General features: G+C 41.5%; 1 protein-coding gene and 1 non-coding gene across 2 annotated transcripts; both read right to left on the bottom strand.

Moving 5' to 3' along the window:
* Nucleotides 1-8,712: 8,712 nt before the first annotated feature.
* MIR162 (microRNA MIR162) lies at nt 8,713-8,845 on the bottom strand. Its single transcript, NR_126936.1, has one exon. It is a non-coding gene; the product is annotated as a microRNA MIR162 (primary transcript).
* A 493-nt stretch (nt 8,846-9,338) lies between these two features.
* Nucleotides 9,339-15,236, bottom strand: LOC100838020 (vesicle transport protein GOT1). The gene is made up of 7 exons (XM_003575258.3): nt 15,071-15,236; nt 12,693-12,776; nt 10,840-10,931; nt 10,665-10,745; nt 10,046-10,143; nt 9,893-9,968; nt 9,339-9,718 (listed from the first exon to the last, which is right to left on the bottom strand). The coding sequence occupies exons 2-7, from the start codon at nt 12,718-12,720 to the stop codon at nt 9,689-9,691; spliced, it is 405 nt and encodes a 134-aa protein (XP_003575306.1). The 5' UTR covers nt 12,721-12,776; nt 15,071-15,236; the 3' UTR covers nt 9,339-9,688.
* Between the last annotated feature and the right edge of the window lie 2,203 nt (nt 15,237-17,439).

The raw sequence follows: 17,439 nt of genomic DNA, 5'->3' as shown, positions 1-17,439 counted from the left end.
TCCTTGGTTCTTTCTTTATGGTACAGAGGAGGTGCATAGTGAGTGAGTGAGTGAGTCAGCGATGACTATAACTACATGAAGGTATCGCTGCTCTTATAAAGATCTCAATAGATGATGGCGTCGCAATAGATGATTGTGATCGATCACCTTCATGTAGCAATAACTTTAATTTGGACATACCATTGAGATGTGAAAAGATACATATTATTTGATTTGAGACAATAAATAATCATAAGTAGTTTTAAAGAGTATTCTGCCAGTATCATTGGAACTTCAGCACAAAAAAGAGAGACTGCGGAATGGAACCAGAAATTAATCAAGACAGTACAGAAGGCAAAGTCGTGGCATAGCATATGCATGTTTTCCTCTGTTACTAAATTCGCTGAAACTCATTCGCATATGTCACAAAACTATCTTGAAGCCATCTTCTGGTTAGCCTTTTCTGCTCGAGACAACAAAATCCGTCTGTGATGTAAAATTTTCGCAAAAATTGTCCTAGTTATCAAGGGCGGTATAAAACAAACGATTCGTTATCAGACCTCATGGACAGTGTGACTGCAAGTCCTTATTAGCTACAAAAGGAACGCATAAACAAAAACAAATTAAAGAGTGAATTCTATTTGTGACCCCCAAGTTCTAATTTTTGGACAGTGTTGACCACATTTAGTGAGATTTCGTTTTTTTTACCCCATTTAGCAAACCTTGTGCCAGCAATGACCCCATTTAGTGAGATTTTCATTTTTGACACAATTTAGCAAAACTTAAGATTGGCGCCGGTGCTCCAAATCCAAATCCTTCCAGAATTTTGAAGTGAATTGAGTACCACGATCTGAAACAATTTTCTTGGGTACTCCATGCAAACACACAATTCTGGCCATGTATATATCCGCTAGCTTGTCGCCCCGGTACTTGGTCTTCACTGGAATAAAATGCGCTGATTTTGTGAGATGATCAACAATCACCCAGATTGAGTCATACCCTTTTGGTCCTCGGCAGTCTGGTCACAAAATCCATGCCCACTTCTTCCCACTTTGACTCAGGAATCAGTAATAATTGAAGTAGTCCGGTTGGTTTCTGGTATTGAGCCTTCACTTGTTGGCATACATGGCAACATGCTACATACTCATCAATGTCACGTCGCATCGACGACCACCAATATTTTTCCCTGAGGTCCAAGTACATTTTTGTGCTTCCCGGGTGAATGGAATAGGTTGAATCATGTGCCTCCTTGAGGATTAGCTCTCTAATTTCTTTGTTGTCTGGTACAAAGATTCGGTCCTGATAAAGAATTGTACCCTTTTCATCATTTGAAAATCATGGTGCTTTACCTTTCTTCGTGTCTTTCCGAATATCAATTAGATCCTTATCTACTTTCGCACTTGATCTTCTAAGCTGTAAGTTATTTCCATTACTTCTCCACTTCCAGCCACTGTCATATACAAATGGCAGACGCCATTGTATCTTAGACCTAATTTTTGAGATAAAGAAGAGACCAGAAAAGTCCCAATGTTTGGGGGGCGCATATTGTTGTTCTTGTTTGCTGATCCTGAAGGTCTGGTGTTGTGCCATGCGGGGGAGTTGATTTTAATCAGTTCCAACGCGGGGAGTTGAAGGGATTTTGGTCTGAATTATTTCAGATTGATTTCTCTCGGTTGTTTTTTCTGCTGGTTCGTTCAATCGCCGTGAAAGATTTGGCCTAAAACGCTTTTGGATCACGTTGATCCTTATCATCTTCGTATCAGATTCGATCTGCTTGCACCTGATGATCGATCTGCTTGCAGCCTGTCCGAGTCGGAGCCTGGTCGTCCTCGTCCTAGTCCCATCGTGCGATTTCTCTGTCGAGTCGTCTTCCTGTCCGAATCGTGTTGCATCCTACTCTTTTTTTCAAAAGAAGGAGAGGATTTCCCTCTCCAATTTCTATTAAAGAAACCAGCTGAACTACAAGAAGGTCCAAGCCTTAACATTGTATGCAGAAAACAGAAACCAAAGCCAACCAGCTCCAGGAAGCTATGAGTGACAAAGTAAACAGGAAAAGGAACCTATTATACTACTTCATCAACTAAATTCACAGCCATCAATCCTACGGAGCTTGGCACATTTCAGAGGAGCGCCACAGTACTCCAGCATCATTCCTTCAGTTCATCAACACCAGCTCCCAGACACCAGGTAACAGCAAGGAGCAAGCACCACCAGAAGCAGTCACTAAGTTAGTCTTTGTTGCAGCGGATTCCAGCCATTCGCCGCCTCGAAAATCTCCTGGGCGACTTGCTCAACCAGTCTTGTCCCCCACTGAAGAAGATTTCGATTTACTTCCTTTTTCTGCATAATCGACCAAGAATTAATCCAATAGCAAAGCATCTTAATCACTCCAAATGGAGATGTTAGTCTAACATTCCGAAAGCAGGCATTATTCCTGGCATTCCAGATAGCCCAGAACAGCCCTGCTACCCCCACCATAACCAATCTTCTTGATCTCCCAGCAAATTTAGGCAACCAACTGTCCCATATTTCAGAAACAGTTGTTGGCAACGCTGGTAGATCAAAAGCACATCTGATAACATTCCAAACAAATCGAGCAAGAGCACAATGAAGAAACAAATGATCCAAAGTTTCTTCCATGCCACAAAATTGACACAGTGTGTCCCCCTTCCACCCTCTATGTTGAAGAACATCTTTGGTCAGAATACTCCTATGAGTTATAAGCCAAAGAAAGATACGGATTTTAAGGGGAATTTTGATTTTCCACAGAAAGTTTTGGGGGAATTCAATCCCTTCCCACATCAAACTGGTATAGAAAGAGCTAACTGAAAATTGTCCATTTTCAGTTACTAGGATGCCCTAGTTCGAACCATACTTTTTAGAAAGCTGTCGAAGCAAGTTTTCTTGTTTTTTTGAACAAGGCGAAGGGTCTAGACCTGACGGGGGAGAAAAATGGCATGTTTTGGCGAACCATAAACGGATGAACCGCGCTTAGCACTGCCAAATTAGCCTTACGGGCTTTGACCATGTCTCCCGAACAATTTCAGTACATATGGCGCAAAACGATTCCACATATATATCGAGGTCGGAATGGGATCGGGTGTTTTCACGTCTCACCGTAGTGCCCAGTTTGTCTTGATTGGTGATTGATAAAAAGAAGGAAAATGGAAAAGTAGAAAATCTACATAAGCTTCCGTTGAGGTCCTTAGTTTAGTCAAGTAGGTGAGCGAACGAGCCCAACTTTCAGACTCCTTTCCACTTTCAACAAATAGAGAAATCTCCGCTATGCTAGCAGTGGGTAACCAACGTAGTGCCCCATTTGTTCCATGACATCCAATCAGTTCTCCTCGGATTCCAATCTCCCGATCAGTGATAAATAGATGGTCGGATGAGATCTCGAACGTTGTCCCTAGCTAGGTGGAAGCAATTGAAAACTCCTCATGATATGAGGATGTAGAGAGCTTCTCAATTAACTCCAAATGAATATTACCATCGTGAAGATTGGACCCACCATATAATTCTTCAAGTTTGGTCCACTCCTCATGAGCCGTCTTACAATGGTTGATTAACAAGAATACTTCAAAAGTTATAGCTCGGTCAATGGCAAGCTTAGCTTCAATATCAACATTCCAATCATCCCAAAAGGAAGAAACTACAAGAACAACTCGCATAGTATTTGGACCCATGGCCTTAAATTTACAAAGCATGCGATTTTTCCACAAGTGATAATTTGTGCCATCTAAATGAAAAGTGTCATCGTGCACTATACCACTAGTCAACATCTTTACTCTCAAGGCGGTTAAGCCTAAGCAAGAGAGACCTTGCTCTGATACCAATTGAAAATACCTCGATGTCGCCTAGAGGGAGGGGTGAATAGGCGTTTTAAAACTTTTACGGATTTGGCTCTATATATCCTAAATGCGGAATTAAACTAGTCGGATATTTTCAAGCACAAATCCTAAATATGCTAAGCTCAACTAAGTGCACCAACAATAAAAGCTAAAGCAAGACGAGCACTTAATAAACAAAAAGCTAGCACAATATATAAGATATCACAAAGCACATATAAGATAATATATGACTTCAAGCACGATGGCTATCACAAATTAAAGCACAAGTGAATGAACTCGGTTTAGGAATACCCGAGGCACGCGGAGACGATGATTTATCCCGATGTTCACTTCCTAGGAAGCTAATCACCGTTGGAGAGGTGCGGGCACCACAAAAGGTTTCCTGAATAGCCGTGAAAGGGCACACCCAATTCCTTGAGCCTCCCACACCAAAGTAGGAGCTCAATCACTAAGATGGCTAGCTTCTTCCTCCACTCCAGAGATGGCAAGCTCCACAACCACTTCACAAAGCCCACAAAGGGGAACCTCGGGCCTCTTCACAATCTCCACGAAGAGGTCACCAAGGCAACAACCACTAAGCCGTCTAGGAGGAGAACCTCCAAGAATAACAAGCTCACGGACTCTCACTCAAACTAATCAAGGTGGAGAGCTCAAACCAATGCACAAAATGCAAAGCAAGAAAATGCTCAAATCCCTCTCTCTCAAATCTCACCCAAATCAACAAATGGATTTGAGAAATTGGAGAGGAGGAACAAAGGAGGAGATCAACAAATGAACCCTCCAAATAGATCTACAAACTCCCTTCAAATGGATGGAAGATTTGGGGCTTGGGGAGGTGGAGAAAGCTCTCAAAGATGGGAAAATTTCGGCTCCAAGAACCCTAGGCCCAATGGGGAAGAAGACCCCTATTTATAGTGCCCCCAAAATCTGCCCGTTAGACTCAGATTTTGCGACCCGGAGGCAATCTCGGAGGCTCCGGGATTAATTCCGGACCAAACCAGAAGCTACTGGACACACACACGAAAACGATGATAGCTTTTGCAAACGAACTCCGATTTTGATGAACTTGGTCTTGTTTCGAAGAAGACAACGAGCTCTACGTTTTAACATAGAAAACCAGAAAATATCAACCAAAAGAGATGATGAAAAATATGCAAAGGTTTGAGCACTCTATGCACGACGAGCTCAAATTACCGCCCGAAAACCCCTCTTGATAGAATGGCTATCGAACCTATAAACTGGTCTCCCACCAAACTCCTTGAGACCGTAAAACTAGGAGAACCTAACTAGAATATACATTTGCCTTGAACAATCCACTTTAGGTTGATGCAGGCGTCAATGCTCGTCTCAAGTTGGAATCCTTCACTTGATCACGGTCACTTGGTGAAGATACTCAATTCGCTCCCCCATACTCCAACGTGGGAGACCTTCACTTTAAGCTCATCTTCACATGTCCATTATCACCAAATGGATGGCAAGCTTCAAGCATGTATCTTCTCGGATGTTTATATTGAGCTTGCCCTTTGTCAATCTTGATGACCGTCTCCATATGTGCTATATAAGATTGTTTCTTCAAAGCTCGCCCATATGTATCACCTAACCCTCAACCAAATAACATAGACATAATATTGGTTAGTCCATAAGTGCAATATACAATTGCTTACCATATGATTCATGTATATAATCCTCGGACTGCTTTTATTGATCTTGCTCTTCTCAACCTTGATGAATCATCACCACTTGATCTCATCTCTCATGGGCTATATGAAATCTTCCTTTTTAATCCAAACCCATGAGTTTCACCTAACCCACATATAGATATACAAAATACATAGTTTATGGGTTAGTTCACAAAGCACAATTGACAAATGCTTACCATACCACTAGATCTCATGAGGTACATAATTACGCTTGTGAGTTGATCAACTTGAATCCAATATTTGCACTTATTCTTGGTCAACCTTTATCTTTGCTTTACTCCATCTTTATGATATCACGAAGCCAATAATGAACTCTTCACTTAACCTTCATTGCTTCAAGACTTAATCACCAAATGCACTCTCATGACCATACATGGGATTCACCATGAAATCACTTTGGTCTTCTTTAATCTCTGTCGCAATATCTTAATCCTTCATGGCTCAAATCATGAGCCCAACATGCTCATCTTCATGTCTTCAAGTTCTCTCATTTTCTTCTTCTTGGTCATATTTGATTCACACATTGAAGTCCAATAACTTCATGTCTTCAATTCAATATACTTTTCTTACTAGCATTCTTTGAATTAAAGCTCAATGCAAACAACTTATGCGAAAGGATTGTCATCGAATACCAAAACCACACATCCAATTGTCAATAACTCAATGTATATCTTTATCTTCATGACATTTATCATTGAATTAACCAAGTGGTCTTCATTCATTGCCTATGAAACATTTCTTCAAATATATCTCAACTAAAACATTAGTCCATAGGGATTGTCCTTAATTACCAAAACCACACATGGGGCAACATGCACTTTCAGAAATCACACCCCTTCAAACGTATTTGACATCTCCGTGGATGATAGGCGTTGAGGCTGCGGAATGAAGATAAGCCAGGCATTTCAAATTTCTGCCTGGAGTCTATCACAAGTATACCGGGCACGGGTGGCCTGGCCCGGCCCCAAGCCCGACGTCCCGGGCCGGGCACGGGCCTCACTTTTAAGTCCCAAGCTCACCCCGATAGCCCGAAATGACTAAAAACGGGTATTTTTTTATAGTAAAAATAGGTATAAAAATCATTTATTTATTCTGAAAATAATTATTTTAATGCTTAAATGGCCTATTCTCGAGGTTTCGGGACGGGCCGGGCTCGGGCTTCAGGCTTGACCTTCGGGCTTTTATGAAGCCCGACCCAAGTCCGGTCCGGGGTTTATCCAGGTATAATCACAAGTAATTACATTTCTTGTCTGAAGTTAAGAGCTGGAAAAGGTATCCTATGGCCTCTACCTCGAAAGAAAGAGAAATGGCCTCTACATCGTGCTTTCCGGCCTCTGATGTCACTATTTCATGCATGTCATGGCCACATCCGACAATGTGTTGCTATGGTAATTAGCTTGGCATACAACTGAAACATACACACAAGTTTTCGGTAGCTTACCAAGCAAACAGTCAAACAGTTGACACTGCATGGCTCTCTGCTTCAGCAAGATAATTAAATGAAAAAGGTCTTCCGATTTCCAAAAACCATCACAGAGTAAAATCTGGAAAGCTGATCAAGTCAGAATCATAAATTAGCAAAATTTTAGATTCCAAAGAAATACCACTAGTAAGAGATGTACTTTTAATTCTAATAATCATGGTTTGAATATGGGAAATTTAAAGGATATTCCGTAAGATTCCTATGTTCCAAACAAGTCGTTGCGTTCAAGTGCAATACAATGTTCGTTCTAATTTTTCGCGTGCAAAGATGATATTTGAAATAAGGTCTTCATGCTGTTCAACCCAAATTTAGCATGCAACAAACAAAAGAATATTGAGGAAATAAGTATGGACACCGGAACACATTCTGAATATGACTCCTAACAAACTGGATTCTATTCTAGGGATTATGACAACAAAAAAGATTGTCCGATTATCCCCCTTCCGTTAATGGTTCCAATGTCGACGGAAGAACCGTGTAATACTCCTTCCGTTCTTAAATTGTAAGAAGTTTTAGTTTTGTACTATGTCAAACTTAAACAGAAAATCCACCAACATTTATGACTTTAAATTAGTTTTCTTAGATCTATCATGTTATATATTTTCAAATATACTTATTTGATATTGTTGATACATTTTTCTACAAATTTGATCAAACTTCAAAAAATTGGACTTAAAAATTAGGACTTTTACATTTAAAAACGGAGATATTACTTTGTAAAGCAATGAACACAATTCACACTAGACAGGAACAACACAATTTCTCCACTCCACCACAATAAACCACATGCCCTAGTCCGAGAAATAATACAAGATGGGCTGCAAATGAGCCTTCGTAATAGACTGACTAATTCGGCTGAGGCCGAATTGCTAGCATTGCAAATGTTGCTGCAGGATTTTCAGCTCTCCAATGGCCCCGATTCTCGGCGCTTGCTCGATGGACGCCCCTTCAGCTCGCGTGGCATCTACAAAGCTCTGATGCAGAACCAGCCCGCGACGCACCTGGACATCATTTGGCAAACTGCTGTCCCCAAAAAAGTTCAGATCTTCACATGGCTCCTCTGCCAGAACAGACTAAACACAAGAGCAAATCTCCTCTAGAAGTCCATTATTCAGGATTCTGCATGCCCGCGGTGCTCATGCTTGATCGAAGATTCAGGCCACCTTTTCTTCCAATGCAACCAGTCAAGGGCTATCTAGCAAAAACTAAATGTTCACATCGCAACGACGACTCCGGCCGAGCTCTGGAGCACCCCCTGTCCCCTTCCACAGGGTCAACCGATTTGGCCTACTGTCATGTCCATCATCCTTTCGCGTAGCCCAACATTTCAGCTCTCGTATTGTAATAAGTAACATCATAGATGACCTTACTCTCTGGTCCATATACCGACGTAAGCCTCCTCAAAAGGTACTCGCAAATCTCTGGCGAAACTAGTCTCCGCATGTAACTCGGATTCATGAGTTCTCCTAATCAAACTCGGACTCATCGGATTCTCTTCGACATAATGGAAATTTAGGTGGGGAGCCTCCCCCCTACTCAAAAAAAAGAATACACCAAGTAACTAAACGACAAAACGCCCATGACGCAAGCATCACGACAAAGGAATCCATTCTTAATGAAACATCAAATCCCGATCTAGAATTAAAATCACGCGCTACAACCACAGCAACCTGAAGCATAGAAATTCGAGAGAGTTGAGAACCGGATGCAGAGGTTTATCGATCGATTCCCGCATAAGCTGTGACAAGAAGAAAAAAAGTATCCAATCGCCGCCCGGCCCAGGATCAGTAGCACAAGGCAGGGAAAGGATCGATAAACCACTGCGCCCAGGCATCACCCCTAGGTAAACCCGCAAACAAACCAAAGTTAAATGCGACCGGGAAAACAACAGCGAGAAGAACACAAAGAAACCACTTGCGAGATCAGATTATGCAGCTGCTGCGCGTGCGGCGAGCGTTTGTTCACATCGGAGACAGAAGGCAGAGGGGCGGGAGATCTGGATCTAGGGATTTGACGCGAGCAAGGAGTAGGAATCTTTCTGGTGCTGCAAAGCGAGGCTTGTTTAATGTTCCCGGTAGAAGAACACAGGAAGGAATGGCTCGGCTCTGTCATTCCTTCCTTTTCTTCCTATATATTTGTTTCTGGGAACCCTCGGGCTTTCTGCTTTCTTTTGTGCCTTTTGGAGGAGAGGTAGAGAGGGGTGGAAGGTGAGGAGTTATTAGAAGGGCCCTGCCTGAGTGCCTGCTGACGGATGATATACTATAAAGAAACAATCTGGAGTATAACCTAATCTAAATGAGACCCACACCCACTAGGAACACATAATAAGGTCAAAAGGTATTAGACAAGCTGCATCCAGAAACAGAAATAAACACAGTATGTAGCTTCGATCCACAGTTTTGATGGGATGACAAGACATAAGGAGGCCACAGCATGTCTCGACAGAACCCAGAATCCAGCCACATATTTTTGAAGCCTCTACTTTGTCGACGTATGAACATTGAAGATTAAACTACCGCACAAGTCAAGGTTAGAAAGCCCATAGCATGCAGATGCATCGAGTGTTAGAGAGCATCTTAACGTGAGGTCAAGGCTACAAGAATTGCCAGTATGGACATCATTGTGCTATTTCTCCCATGAAATGGATCAACAGTAATTATCGCCTCCACAAGCCGTCAGGCACGCTTACGCCTCAAACCAAAGAGCTACAGAAATAAGATGAAAGTTCAAGCATTAGTTATACCTGTAATCTAGAGTAAATACCATAGAATTTCGTGCTCATTAAACATAGCAAATAGAGGACAGCAACAACTGTGTCAGGAGCAGCAGTTTAAGTACTTGAGTGTATTCCGTTTACATGAGAGAAATACAAAGATTACCTGGAAAGGGTATTGAAGAATCCATCCAATGATCGGAATCTGAAATAGGAATGCTTGGATAGGAGCCCCATAACCACTGTAAAATGAAAGCAAAAATCAGTATCAACAAGGAAATGAAATACTACATAAAGCTGGGTTGATGTAGGCAATAACCTGAAGAGGACAAAAGATCCATAAAGTTCCATGATCATGCCAGCAACAGGCCATCGGACAAATAAAAGAAACAGACCAAGGAAGAAAGGTACGGATCCCTGCGGAAAAGTTAGCATGATTTCTTTAGCACATGGAAATGGGAGAGATGTCAGCATGGTCAGCATTTCTCTGAGAAATAACGAACACAACTAAAGAAGAGGAAGAGGATATGGAGTATTTTATTATCGCTAAGGGCATTTAAATTTAGTATATGGATATTGATGACCAAGACAATGTGACCTGGAATCAATCCTCTACGTGTCCTGTACTGGTTGTCCATGGTTAATCTATTAATGGTAGCAATTTTGCAGTACATCCCAAGGTTCACAGTAACAACTTTTTAGTATTTACAACGCAGAACATATATCTTCACCTGTTCACCTAAGAACTAAGTAATTACCTACTTGTTCATAAAAACCATGTAAGAGAAGATATATCATTACCATACAAATTCAAGAAGAAATCTAGTTTCAGTAAGCAACCGATAGATAATAAAATGAAAAGTCACATTTTACCCAAGTAAAATTTTAAGCTCTGAAGAAGCAAATGGATAGTGTATATCCACCTAAGAGTTGAGTACCTTAATGTTTGCCTTCTTCGTGAAAAGCTGCCACATAGATTGCCAACCAAGTAATAGGCCCACTCCAGTCAAGAAGAAAATCTGGAAGAAACAAGGTAAAAGAATAAGGTGACATTACAATCTCATTTGATAAGGAGCAATACAACAGAAGGTATTGTGAATTTTTGTGTCATACATTACCCAAAGCCAGCAAACCCCTGTCGAAGAAAAGGATAACACCTAGGAATGAAAATAGCATACCAAAGCCCACCAGACCTATGCCAATTTCTATATGAAATATGGAGATTAGAATTGATATCATTAGTACTTCAAATTTACATGTGAAAAGTTGAAAATACATGACATCAGAAAATATGAACAGGACACCAACTTTCTTTAACTGGAATTTGATTATTATTGCACATACTAGATATTGACACTCCTATTGTTTCTTTACTGCAAGCATAGTTTTTTTAGATCCGTTCTGCAAGCGATAACTTCAGCATGAGCTCCATCTCACACGAGGCCGGTTAAAAAGAAGAATTTTCTCATGCTTCTTAAAATTCAAGCATATAGACGACCCAGTATTATGTGCACATGTGAATTTCATACAAATTTTTGCCCTTTTTTTTGCATGTTCAAAAGTAAATAAATTTGGTTCATATAAACAAGCTTTGTTAGCTCCTCAGACCACAATGAACTCATTTTTCACAAAATTTCGAAGCACACAAATAGTTCAAAAAAGAAAGAAAGATCATGTATGCTTGAGAGTAGAAAATTTATGTGCCTTATTGTTTCTTCTCTTTTGTTGTTTTAAGCATATGATTTCTCTGTTTGGTTCGAAAGTTTCAATAAATACAATTTGACAGACATGTGTGAACCAAGGGTGTACTAGTAAGAAAGCTGGCAATATCTTATTGAACACTTGAATATAAAACCACTTCTAAAACTGATACTGAAACTGATAGTGAAAAATTGCCACAATGTTGTCCACCATAGCAAAACCACCGCTAAAACCAACATACGGGATAAGTCATCTGGTTTCAAGGAGAATACAGGATAAATGTTCAGTTTTGTACTACCTCCGATTCTAAATTGTTGTCGTTGTTTTAGTCCAAATTCGCACTAAAACAACGACAAGAATTTAGAATCGGAGGGAGTAGTTCAGAGGGTTTAGTGGGCTTTACCTCAGGCTCAGAGGGTTTTGTGGACATTTTTCTAACAATTATACAGTACTCAGTTTTGCAATAAAGAAGGTACCATCCTACAAATACTACCATTGCAAGAGATGGCAATTGCTCTCATGCAATTGCTATGCTAGCCTTAATTATATATTTTTCTAACAATTATACAGTACTCAGTTTTGCAATAAAGAAGGGACCATTATACAAATACTACCATTGCAAGAGATGGCAATTGCTCTCATACCATTGCTAGCCTTAATTATTATTTTAATGCCAACCTACTCTCAAGGTGGAAAATGTCGGGATGAGGTCGAAAACACACTTTGAAGTTTTACAAGAATCTGGATAAATCCTACATGTATATTATAGTATAGTGTGAACTCTACAATTGTTTTTGTCCAAAATGTGTCAATCGGTGAAACGGTGAATGGTCTAAAACATGAGCTTGTATGTGCAAGCAATTTGTTGCTTTTTTGCACACACAAACTGATATATTTTTGCCTGCAATTTGCAGGTGCATACTTATCCACAATGTAAAGTTGTATACCTAGAAAATATTCAAAACTTGGAAATGTGCCTTTGTGTTCTTCAAATACCTTCATTTTTTAAGGGAAGTATGTATAATCATTTGACAGTGGTCAAATCCATTGACTCTTCATAGAACTGTTAAAGAAAAGCATTAAAACTACTGCACACGTTTGTGATAGTACTTTGGCAATTGCCATTGTATTGGTATTTCCCATCTGGACAATTGGATACAGTTGCGTTTTTTAAAAACTGAATATCAGAAGTTCAGAACTAAGATTAATGTGATTACTTGTAACTGGAAGTAAGTAGTAGTCTTAATTTGAGAATAGAACTTTACTTTTGATCTCACTGATCTCGTAGGCCATTGCACTAGAACCTGAAGATGACAATACAATTCAGTTCACTACTCCACCAACTGAGCCTGTAAAGTTTCAACGACACATACATCAAAAGAGTCCAGGTATCCAAACTTTAGAAGAAGAAAAAAACTGTCCAGCCATTATCTGAAGAAAAGAAAACTAGCACCATAGCACTTCAGAGTAGCCACATTAGCAAAAACACTTACCGAATTTGCCATCTTGGTAAAACACCACCAGAAATGTGGACCATAAAAAAAATGTTCAAGCTTGTTTACTCTTGCTTTTGGGTTACACAGATATTCTGCTAAGGAAGACGGTGGGCCTGTATGTCTCGAAAGAAGATGCCGGACAACAGAAAGACAAAGATTCTAAGCATGTTTATCTAATTCGCCCCGAGATGCTCGTTGTGCGACCAGTCGATGGAGACCATGAATCATCTCCTGGTCGATTGTCCATTCTCCCGCTCAGTCTGGTACGAGGTTCTCTCTTGGAATCGATCCACGGGCGCCCCACCGACCACCGGTGTCTCGTTCGCAGATTGGTGGCAGGCATCCGTCCGCTCCGTCCCTTCCGCGTCTGGAAAGGGCACTTCGTCGACCATCATGCTTGCGGCCTGGTGGATCTGGAAGCATCGCAACGCGGCAGTCTTTGACAATGCGACCCCCAATATCAGCTCCCTCACTGACCAGATCAAGGCTGACGCTAGGCTCTGGGCACGTGCAGGGGCGGTTGGGCTTGGAGTGTTGCTCCCGGCGAGCACCTAGTTGTGTAGCGTTGTATTCTCTGGGTGTTGCCCTGTTGGGCTTGTACACAACTCTCTTTCTTAATATATGCATCGAGACGCAAAGCTTTTGCGTTTTCACGAAAAAGCATGTTTATCTAATTCTTCCAACCATGCCAACAGGTAGAAGGTTCACAGCCATCGCAATAGCAAACTTAGCAGCACATTTTGCAGTAATTTACCGAGGCAGAAGGTATTTGTCTGAAGTGGCACTTTAGCAGATCTATGGTGATACTATTTTATTAAGAGACAAAAATTACTGAAATGCAAACTGAAAAGAAATAGAAAACAGCAAAGCTCTGATACCAATTGTAGCTACTAGGGGGACTCTCACCTTCCAATAGATGAGCACTCTTTGGTATGTTCACACACAGGATATGAAGCTATATGTGTTCCTTTCAATGCAGTCCAAGCTTCGTTTCTTACAAGGGGGCATACATCCTTATATAGGCTTTCTAGGTCAGTAACTTCTAGAAACTACTACAAGCTGCTCCTTGACCTATTCCAAAACTGACTTGAACACTACTACTCTTACTCTAGTAAGACTCATACCCTGGATACTTCTAGACTAAGCTAGCTCCATCTACAAACAGCCAACTAGATTCTTCTAGATACCACTACTTAATTATGACAAGATTAGTACTAACATAGTGTTCTGAGTTATGCTCTGAAGCCAGACAGGTATCACAACTTGTGGAGGGAAACAACGAACGATGTTCAGATCAGGAAGTGGGGATAGACAATGAGCAACGATGTATCCAAAGAATTATGCAAATAACAGTTAGTTCCGTAGTTTCAGGATTCCAAACCCTTCAGACCTGAATTTCCTAACATTTCCAAACCTGTGCAACATATAATGCTATATACGAAAACTACCCGCTGTCACCAAAAGAAACTACTGAATCACGTGAAGCAAATAACTTGCAGCAACAAACTCTAATCAGGAGAACACTTTGAGCTGTTTGAAAAAAAAAAGGAGAACAGTTTGACCGGACACTCTTCACAATTATAAAATCAACTACTCCTATATTATATGAAGTGAGTGTTAACTGGCCAAGGCAACAAAGTATCAGCTAATCTCAATGGCCAGGTAATTCCAGACACAGGACGGCCTTCTGGAAGGAAATCCGACAGTGAGCCCATTGCTCCAAGCATATGGGGGAGCAACTGCCAGTGGCTCGGCATTGGTAACACTAGTAGATTGTGATGGATCTTCTCTAGGACAGATAATCAGATATGCAATCAAAGCAGAGAAGCTACAGGCATTTTACTTGGGCACGTTCGGTTGTTAGTTGCCGCCAAATTAGCTGCGGGACACAGTTATTTTGCGTCAATTGTTCAGGGAGGTGGCTCCCCGTGTCCGACACTTGCAGGCAGGCAGCGGTGAGTTTGGCTGGGTGAGGAACGGAGCGCGCCAGTGCAGCTCGCTGATATGGGAAGCGCAACGGGGCCGATACAGGGCGGGCGGGCGAGGCAGCACAGCGCACGCGGTGGCGTAAATCTCGGCGAGCGTGCAGGGAATGGATCGGCTGCGCGGGGAAGCAATTAGGGGAGAGCGGGATTAGGGTTTATTACCTGCCGACAGAGCACGGATCCCGCAAGGTGCCGGGGGATGCAAAGAAGGAGACTGCCCTGCGTGCTGCAGCCCGGATTTTGTGGGAGAGAACAACGGAAGCTTCCCGCGGCGCTGCCACCGGTCGCCGGCCTCGATGTCGGTGCGAGGAATGTGTAAAGTGGGGAGAGGAGCGTTTTGTGCACGAGAAAGAGGCGTTCAGTACAAGCATGAGGGCCCACTTGGCAGTGTCGGAAGATTTTCTTTTTTTGCCTTTTTTGGACAGCTTTTAATTTTTAAAATTTTGACCTTTTCTTTTATTAAATTTTAATTTTTAAACTTTTAGTTTTTTCAACTTTTATTTTTAACTTCTAATTTTGTTTTTGCAAAAAACAAAAAACTAACCTCGCGCGGCTCTCCAACGCAGCGGGGCGACCGGAGTCGGTTGTAGAGGCGGCGGCGCTTACGAAGATGATGCAGGGGAGGGGAGGGGGAACACCGGCGCGTGGGGAGGAGAGCGGCGAGTGTGGATCCGGTAGCTCTCCGACATCGGCACCCTCGTATCAAGTCCGGCGAGTGTGGATCCAGTGAGGGGATGATGTTGGTACATAGCGGCACTTAGGTGGAGTTTGTGGCGCGGTGGCTGCGTCCTCATGGCCTTCCTGATGGATCCCGGGCGGGGGAGCACGCCACGGGCAATGCGTCAGGAGGAGGAGGCATGCTAGAGGAGATGAGAACGAGAGTGAGAGGAGAGAGGCAGAGTCGGGGGAAGAAAGCTCGCGCGGTCGGTTTCATCCGCTCAGGGCGGACAAGCACCAAACAGACTTCTCGGTTGTTCTTTCTTTTTCTTTCTTTCTTTCTTTCTTTCTTTTACTTTTTTAGTGCATGCCTTGCCTTATGCATGAGCAGTAGCACGAGCAAAGAGCAAAGGGTCTTGCTGAAAGTTCAATTGAATTGTAACATTCATGGAAGTACTTGGAAATTTGGACATTAAACTCCATCGAAATCAATAGTTGACTAAATTTGTTCTGGTTTTGAAAATTTTGGAATGGAGAAAAATATATAAGAGAGGGTTGAATTTCCTTTTTACTGAATCACATATAGTATTCCTTTTTTGTCTATTAAAAATGGGTACCTCTCTTCCATGTCCTACGTACTTCGAAAGTGGCATGTGTTCTCTAGTGAACCATTTCACGCCTGACACTTGATGCATATGAAGAAGGCGGCAGTCTCTCGATGGTCACTCCCAATTCCATGTACCCTATGTCTGTAGTGCGCGCTGGAGTCTTCCCCTACGTTGGATTTTTTGGTTTTTCTAGCAATTCTAAAAAAATTAAAATGCAATAACTTTGAGCCTAGCATCCAAATCATGAGTTGTTTTCACCACTAACTGTTGTGTCGAGGTCTTAAAGAATAGATCCATGTGTATATGTGTTGGTGATATTTTTATGCCTTTTTATGACCTGGTCATGTCTCATGATTTCCTGCCTAATTTATCATAGTTGTCTCGTCTTTTGTGTTTGTACCGACTAGTTTACCAGATTTGTATCTTTGCCATGTGTTATATCTAATAGTTGTCTTACCTTGTGTCCCTTAAATTTATTGCTCTATGTACGTTCTCATGGTTGTCCAACCTTATGTTGCATGAATCATCGTGTTTTGTGACATGTTGATTCGCCATAGACATGACAATAACAGCAACCAAGGCATGATAAAAAGATTAAAATATCACCAAAGTATATCAAAATATGCGATTTAGATTCAAACAACTTTTCTGTAACTCTATGCTACGGATACAAAATTATATTTTTCATGTAATAGAAACAATTTGCTCTGTGCGATTTAGATTCAAACCATTTTTATTGAAGCCACCTCCATGGCTAGTTCTGCTTTGCAGGCGGAAGCTCAAGCTCCCGAACTTGCCGCTCAAATATGTCTTGCTTTGAAGGTGCAACATCCGAACTTCCTCACAGATAGTCAAGTTTTAGCGGAGGCAGCAGTAAGAAGAGATCCTTCCAAGCATCCCGGGCATTGGACGATAAGACCAAGTCTGCATCAGTTCATATCCTATACGCAGGATAGTGATGCAAGGATTTTCAAGATTAACAGAGATAGCAACAAGGTTGCTCATAAGCAGGCTCAAAGTGCTTACAATTTTACAACTTATTTAGTTGTGATGGCATAATGCATAATGCTTTCTTTTGACATGTAAAAGCTGCTCTCAGCTCTCTAAATGTGCAATCTTGCACATTGTTATCAGTGATTTGTTTTTAAGGTTTAAATAAAAGTTTAAGTTGCTAAAAAAAAACAAATTGCTCTGTGACGGACAAGTCCTTTATCTTCAGCAAAGCATTTCTTTCGTGTGATGTCCGTCGATCCATAGTACCCAACG

The sequence above is a fragment of the Brachypodium distachyon genome, chromosome 3, assembly GCF_000005505.3.
Source record: "Brachypodium distachyon strain Bd21 chromosome 3, Brachypodium_distachyon_v3.0, whole genome shotgun sequence".
Taxonomy (NCBI): Eukaryota; Viridiplantae; Streptophyta; class Magnoliopsida; order Poales; family Poaceae; genus Brachypodium; species Brachypodium distachyon.
Note: the sequence above shows the minus strand (reverse complement) of the source record. Positions and strands in the feature narration are given on the sequence as shown.

Coding starts and splice junctions, on each gene's coding strand:
- LOC100838020 (XM_003575258.3), bottom strand. CDS start 12,720: ATGGCCTACGAGATCAGTGAGATCAAAA. Junction 10,932..12,692: donor CGAGATCAGTGAGATCAAAA/GTAAAGTTCTAT, acceptor TATTTCATATAG/AAATTGGCATAGGTCTGGTG. Junction 10,746..10,839: donor GTTTGCTGGCTTTGGGTAAT/GTATGACACAAA, acceptor TGTTTCTTCCAG/ATTTTCTTCTTGACTGGAGT.